Below are 7949 nucleotides of genomic sequence, written 5' to 3'. Positions count from 1 at the left end.
CTATGATCCCTCCAATTAAAATGGTTAAGCTCTACCTGTTTCAAGAGAATATTTTTCTCACGAATTGCGAAAAGGATTATCTTCTCTTATCAAATCAAATGAGAAAAATTGTGCCGACCAGCACAATTGTAAAATGGAATTTTGCTGACTGCAATTTTTTTTCATAAAATTATGATCGCCATTTAGCTGTCCTTCCCATATTAAAACACATGATTGACGAACGAGGGCGTTATACTACCGACGTCCTTAGCGTCGAATATTTGCATACCAGTTACAAATTTTGGTGCCGTGTGCATACCACGTGTAAAAGATTGGGAAAATTGTTGCATTTCTCTCGAAATCTTCATTTCGACTCTTATTTGATTGGGAAATCTCCAGCAAAGGTAAGAAATTGTCATATATTTTATTAACTAAGGAGTTTGTGGTGCCACTGGACCATTTTAAGTTTACTACGGTGATTGTAAGGAACTGGAAAGTGTTTTAATTTGCATGCTCTTCGTTTTCATCATGTTGGGTGTCTGGAAAATAGCGAAATGCGCATTTGATTTTTTGTGAAAATTTTGAATTGGTTGTCAACGAACTACACAGCCCGTTCCATCTTCATAGCATATTCACAGCAAAGTGATTTTTCAGTTTATAAAATTGCAAACACCAAACATTGTTTTAAATTGCCCAGTTCTGACAAGTTAAAACTATAACATGGATATTCTTTATGCGTTGATTTTCATATCCCGCCTTTTTTTCGTGATCGATTCGCCATGTTTTCAACATTTTATACTTTCAGGGTTTCATACTAACCCCCAAAACACCGATGTTCAATAATTCATGAAATTCTTATTCAAAGTCGAAAAAATGCTCCTGATCAGTTTTCACGCAAACCATGCGTCAATTGAGCTTATTGTCAACTGTGTTTTAGCTCACATGGCGGTCATTCGTGCACTAGTCGACAAGACCAAAGCGGTGAACAAATGGATAGAAAAATATGCCAGTCTAAAAACATTTCCAACAATTTACGTTTATGTAGTTCTCCACGTGATCGCCATGAAATACTCCATAGTTTCATATTAGCCCCCCCCCCCCCCACACTAATCAATTCACAAAATCTTATTAGGTCGTAGTCGGCTTCTAATCCAAAACACGTGTGGCCTGACATGCAGGCGTGAGTCGCGCCCTCGCCGGTCGAACAGCATCAGACCCCCATAATGCCTGACAGAATAGTATGTTTTGTCAGCAAGATCAGTACTACAAATTTCAACAAGATGATTGGGCAGAAATTGCCAGCACCTTATCACACATATCAATAATGTCCGCGAATGGTTACTATTTTATAGCTATGACTATGACATTCCTGCAATTTGATTAGTACAGACAAAAAAGTGAAGTGAAAATGTACATCATTCTCTCAGGTACTCGACCTGGTCAGGCTAAAACATGTGTTAATTTGTTGGCGTCCTACTTATTGTCAAACAATTTCAGCTTGCTTTGCGGCCATTTGTGCATGCCTTGACATGACTGAAGCAGCACTAAGTGTTCCAGTCGAAAACACCCCATCCAATCTGTGAAGTAGAGTAGAGAGCAATTTTTGTTCCCCCCTCAAATTGCAGGTGATTCACTCTTTAGCACATTTTACACTTTAGTGATACTTTTTATTATTTTATTGCTCTGTGGGGAAAAAACAAATTTGTTCACCTGCCAGTAACGTTTAAAATGAGTTTGTTTCCACCTGTCCTGTTTCTAATTTGGATATTGTAGAATACTGCATTTTCGCTTAGAATTTATTTTCGCTGAAGGGATGGTTCCGTGAAAATGAAATCCAGCAAATACACTTTTTCCCTTTATTTCACATTAAACTCGTCAAAAATCAGTGAAAATAAATTCTAAGCAAAACGCCCAAAAGCCTTTTCAGCAAAAATTAATTCCAGTGAAAATAAAGTATTCCACAGTATAATAAATGCTTATTCAGTTAAGTTTTCATTTACATGTTTAACTAAACCAGTATGTCTATGGTCAGTTAATTAAAACTTGAGAACCAAAACTGAATTAATGATTAACTGATTATTAAAACTCGAACTAAACTCAAGTTTTTCATGGAGCGGTTTAAAATTCAAATATTTTTTTTTCAAATACTGGAGTTTTAGTAAATTTTAGTCCATAGTGAAGTAATTAAATTCATGACTAGAAATAAGGTGCAACATATTGTGGTAAAATCAGATTAAGCTTCTGTTTAAATTGACTTTTCAACAATCTCCCTGGTAATGGCAGTGTTTTCACCTGTTTCATCCATTAAAGTCATAACTATGCTAATTACTGTGAACTGAATTGAATTGATTTTGCCAGTGAGGATAACTTTAAAAATGTAGCAGGGACAATTGCACTGGTAGAAGTGACTTAAAATTTAGTTGACGCCTTCAAAGAGCTCATAATTTCTGGCTGCCAAAAAAAATAAGCAGAAACAAAATACTGTAAAGGGGTTAATTATTCACTGGGTTTTAATTTAGCTTATTTCGCTGACTGAAAAATGCGCTAAATTAAAACACAGTGAATATGTAAAATTTAGCATAGAACACATTATCTAAATGACGAAATCGTGAATTTAAAACCCACTGAATATGCCTGAAATGGTAAATCAGTGAAATTTAAACCCAGTGAAAATTAGTCATTTTACAGTATAGTAGTTTGACCATGGAACTACATAATTTGACTCATTGGACTACAGCAGTCATTGTGCCTTATTCAAATGAAAGTACTTCAATGTTTTCCAAAACTTGTTCACAAAGTTTAAACAAATAAAACCTAAGGTTATTTGTTAAACATGAAATTACATATAAACTATTGATCAATGTAGGTCGAATCATGTTATAACTACCATGCTTAATGCATGTGGGAATGCTGGCACGGACTTGCAATTTGCAACTTGCCTAAGGGATTAAAATTATTTTATGCTTAAATTGTAAGTACGTGCATCTTTTCAGGCGGAGACAGGAGGAGGAGAGATGAGTGATGGTAGGAGAGATATAGAGTGTTATAATTGTGGACGTCAGGGCCATATTTCGCGTGACTGCAGATCTGGCGGCGGCGGCGGAGGTGGTGGTAGTAGAGGACGAGGTGGTGGACGCGGTGGTGGAAGAGGTGAGAGTTGCCCGGTGCAGTTGACTTGTACATTGTAAATAGTGATTAAAGGGCCACTAGCTGCAACTTAATAAATGAATTAAACCACTAAGTAAACTTTGATCAACAGGAAATACACTGCCAAATTACCAGGCCATAGTGTTTTTCACTAAGACTAACAAGTGTTGCATTTCTAGTTTTGCATTCAGTTTTCCAACACATTCCTGTCGGTTGAAGAACTACAAATGAAAAAAATCATTTTAAAAATTACTGTGTTAAAAGAAAACAAAATCAATCTTTTAGTTTCTAATAATGTTGAAATAACATGCTCATGCATAGATTTTGTTGTATTGCATGATTGGTATTGAAACACTGCACGAGTCAGTCATGTGCCCCCCCCCCCCCCCTGTTAATAATGAAAAAAATCAAAATGATGGAGTTTGTTTAGATATCTAATTCATTGGACCAGTCAAACACTGCCTCAAACTTAGTTCTTGTTTATCACCTGTTAATCATCCAAGTCTCTTGGATATGGTGACATTTCATACGAAAAGTGGAAACAAGTTGGGACTTACAACCAGTAATACATCTTCATTAGTGTTGCATGAATGAAAGGATATTGACCATTACCAATAATGTGTATGTTGCCCAACCATTCAATGTTACACAAGGTGTATCGCAGATGTCTTTACCGTAGTGTCAGTTTTCTAGCATAAACTGCACTGTGATTTCACATAGTAAATGTTAGTACCTTATTGCATGTTAACATGCAGCAATACCATTTCAAATCATTTCCTCAGTTGCGGACAATGGCCCTTTAAGTCGTGCCAAATGCATTTCTTGGTCATTTGCATTATTTCCACTGAGAAGCTGGGATTGAATTATTTCCCCATCATGCAATTTGCAATCAATCTAACAAAAATAAAAGGAAAAAATCATAACAGAGTTTAAAATCTCATTTAGTCACAAGTCAATATTGCTGTAAACTATGAGCATTCAGGGATAGATCTGCAAATGACTAATGCACCAATGCATTTAGGATACATGTTCTTTTTCATAAATGCACTACTTGAGGTCTTGAAGAAAAGATTCGTTTCTGGGCTTTTAATTTTCAAGCAAAATGTGAGTGCTATATACCCAAGTAAGCATCTAAATAAAAAAAAAAATTTGTTGTATGCTTTACCATTGAAGTTGGTATTACTTGATCGCAGACTTGCCTGTCATTTACAGAAACTTGTGTACTTCTAATGGATCAAAACGGTAGTCATTTTGGAAAACTGGAAAGTCCTTGACAGCCATTTTTGAGCTTGCATGCTTGACCAAAACAAAATCATTTTTTGTTTGACTGTGCTGTTAACTATGCCACTATCATAGTGTGTAGTGTAGGAGTGAAAGATGTGTTGAACAGTTTGTGTTAGTGTTCATGTTGGTCACAAGTAGTCACATTAGATGTGTGCACATTTCACAACATCACGGCATTGCACACATTGAAATAGTTTAGCTAATTCTGCTGTCCCAACGAAAGAAGTTGATGCACAACGAATACTGAATGAATTTGAGTATTTTTTTCACTGTTTAGAAATGAACCCTTCCACCTCTGCCTGATAATATAGTCTGGTATTGTTATTTCTGAGGGCATGTCTTGCCCGGTGATGACTGCCTATGCTGTGTATCATGCAGTGTGACATTTGGGCATTTTGGCTTTGTTGTTTAGGTGGCGGTGGACGGGGCCGGGGTCGTCCAGGTAAGGTTTGCAGTTTTGTTTGCTTTTTTCTCCCCTCCCAGCAAGTTTCCTTTTTACAATGTTTTTTTTCGAGTTTCGGCTTGTGTGCAGTGTTGTCCTTAGAATATTAATATATACTCCACATTACATGTATTTTCATTGTCGTTCAGTTTAAATCACTAACCATCATGGCATGATACTTTGTCCTTTGTCTTGTTTCTTGCTATATTTTGTTAGGAAAATTTGAATTGCCTGTGAATGTGTGTTCGTAGTAAGAATGTAGTTGACCTATGTTTTCATCACAACAGTACTAAAATTGTAGTCTGGCTTACATCAGAAACATGTGCAAGTATAAGCAGTGGACACATTTTGTGCTGCAGTTTTCTGCAATGCATAGGCAATTTGGCTTGCACGTCTTCATTATATAACATGTAAATCTCACATGCGATTAGTTTCCTTTCTGCCTAATCTCGTGTGGAAACAACTCTGATCCTTGCCACGATTGTTAAAATTACTGAACTGTATTTAATAACTACTGTGGAACTGGAAATTTGTTCTCGTACGTATTTTTACAAAGCAATCTTTCCAAGTCATTTGTCAGACAAATAGAGTTGTGTTAAGACTCCACTGTAAAAACGGTACAATGAGACTATATTGCAAGCAAAATGTGTTAAGAGATTGTGGGTCACTTTTTTATCAAGATCTGTCATGGTTCTATTTTGAAATTTTTTTTTTTAACTGAAATGCCAATAATTTCCAGTTTTACAGTAAAATGTGTGTACTTGTACATCCAAATTATCAGCTTCATCAAAACCATTCTCCTTATTGACAGTGATTACCTTTAATGGTAGGTTTAGACATATTGGATGAAGCATTAATTGATTTTTATTTATATTTGCTGTGCACTGTAGTCAGATGCCTGTCTGGAAAAGTAGCTGCAATTTTAACATGTCGCATGGCAGTAGTAAAATGTATATAACTAGCAACTACGCTGAGTAATACAGACTAGTTTCACAGTACAGCGGACTTAAACCGGTTTCTTGTATTTTATCAGATGGTTGTTACAACTGTGGTAAAAGTGGCCATTTAGCTCGTGACTGTCAGGAGCCACGTCAAGACGGTGGTGGCGGTGGAGGAAGAACCTGCTACACCTGTGGAGAAACTGGCCACTTCTCCCGAGAATGTCCCCAAGGTGGCGGCGGCGGTGGCGGAGGTGGTAGAAGTGGAGGTGACGATCGTACCTGCTACAAGTGTGGAAAACCTGGCCATATAGCCAGAGATTGCTCTGAAAGTGGTGGCAACACTTGGGGTGGAAGAGATGGTGGTAGCCAAGGCAATTGCTACAGGTACTTTCTGAATTTTATTGCACACATGTTCGCTACTCTCCTAATATGTGCATATTGAAGTGAAACTATATTCTGCTCCTCGATGAGTGGTTAATTTTTAGCTCCGCTGTCGACTTTGTCGAGCGGAGCTTATCATATGAGTGATTGTCAGTCGTCGTCGTCCGTGTCAATGTTTTACTTTTTCGACTTCTTCTTGAAAACTACAAGCCTGAATGCTTTGATACTTGATGTATATGTACCTTGGGTAGACCTCTCTCAGATTTGTTCATTTCATGATCATATCTTCAATTCTCTAATTTTGGTGAATATTTTTGTCATTTTTGGTAAAAAGTGATATTTTCCACTTCTTGTTAAAAATCAATAGTTCAATTGCTTTGATATTACATATACAGATACTACATGCAGACCTTTCTCAGATTTGTTCATTTTGTGATGATATCTTCAGTTCTCTAATTTTGGTGAATATTTTTGCCATTTTTGGTAAAAAGTGATATTTTCGACTTCTTGTTGAAAACTGTAAGTCCGATTGCTTTGATATTACATATACAGGTACTACATGTGGACCACTCTCAAATTTGTTTATTTCATGATCATATCTTCAATTCTCTAATTTTGGTGAATATTTTTGTCATTTTTGGTAAAAAGTGATATTTTCCACTTCTTGTTAAAAATCAATAGTTCAATTGCTTTGATATTACATATACAGATACTACATGCAGACCTTTCTCAGATTTGTTCATTTTGTGATGATATCTTCAGTTCTCTAATTTTGGTGAATATTTTTGCCATTTTTGGTAAAAAGTGATATTTTCGACTTCTTGTTGAAAACTGTAAGTCCGATTGCTTTGATATTACATATATAGGTACTACATGTGGAACTCTCTCAGATTTGTTCATTTTGTGATGATATCTTCAATTCTCTAATTAATTTATTTTGGTGAATATTTTTGTAATTTTTGGTAAAAAGTGATATTTTCGACTTCTTGTTAAAAACTGTAAGTCAGATTGCTTTGGTACTATTCATATTGTTCATTTTCTAATGATGTCTTCAGTTCTTTAATTGAAATGTGCATTGCTAACAGCGGAGCTATCTCAGCCGATAGGCTGCTTGTTTTTCTTTACTACTGTCATTGTCTGTCTGGTGTGTATGCTTCACCAAATTCAGAAGTGAATGAACTAGTGATTTATCGTTATTGCTGTTTTCACAAAATGTACCTTCACTGATTTGGTATATTTGTCAATTGCAGGTGCAACATGTCTGGCCATATTGCTCGTAACTGCCCGAATGAAGATAATTACAGCGGAGGTGGTGGTGGTGGCGGCGGCGGCGGCGGAGGTGGTGGTGGCAAATGCTACAAGTGTGGAGAACCTGGTCACTTTGCACGGGATTGTGAATCAGCTTGAAGTCCTTTAATAAAAAGGACCGCAGAGCCTATCTTACCGTAGTTGAAGTGGCCAGTACCAGTTGCTGAAAGAAAGTCCAGGGGGTAGAAAAGATTATTTCATGTTTGGTCCATTGATCAGTTTCTTCAAAAAGCTAAAAATATAATAAAATTTAATTAAAAAAAACAGGGTGGGAAGGATAGTATTTCCAGAACAGGTGACAATCCTAGTTCTTTTTGACAACTTTGTTGGTCTGGTTTTTCCTAAGAGGAAACTGGCTGGTCTTGGCTGAAGTGAGATATGGTATAGTTTGCAAAAGTCTGCGATGCTGAAGAATATAAGTTACCATTTGATTGTATTCATTATTATATATTAGAGTAGAGTATCTT

The 7949-nt window shown here is 36.4% G+C and overlaps 1 protein-coding gene across 2 annotated transcripts; it reads left to right on the top strand.

Moving 5' to 3' along the window:
• The first annotated feature begins 263 nt into the window (after window positions 1-263).
• Window positions 264-7731, top strand: LOC100368566 (uncharacterized). 2 transcript variants are annotated; one of them, XM_085496951.1, is made up of 5 exons: window positions 264-383; window positions 2973-3129; window positions 4823-4852; window positions 5886-6177; window positions 7425-7731. In XM_085496951.1, the coding sequence occupies exons 2-5, from the start codon at window positions 2994-2996 to the stop codon at window positions 7579-7581; spliced, it is 615 nt and encodes a 204-aa protein (XP_085353077.1). In that variant the 5' UTR covers window positions 264-383; window positions 2973-2993; the 3' UTR covers window positions 7582-7731. The 2 variants fall into 2 exon arrangements, with proteins under 2 accessions (XP_085353077.1, XP_085353078.1); XM_085496952.1 differs by lacking the exon at window positions 4823-4852.
• Window positions 7732-7949: the final 218 nt, after the last annotated feature.

The sequence above is a fragment of the Saccoglossus kowalevskii genome, chromosome 3 (assembly GCF_978046115.1).
Source record: "Saccoglossus kowalevskii chromosome 3, keSacKowa6.1, whole genome shotgun sequence".
NCBI classification, from domain to species: Eukaryota; Metazoa; Hemichordata; class Enteropneusta; family Harrimaniidae; genus Saccoglossus; species Saccoglossus kowalevskii.
Note: the sequence above shows the minus strand (reverse complement) of the source record. Positions and strands in the feature narration are given on the sequence as shown.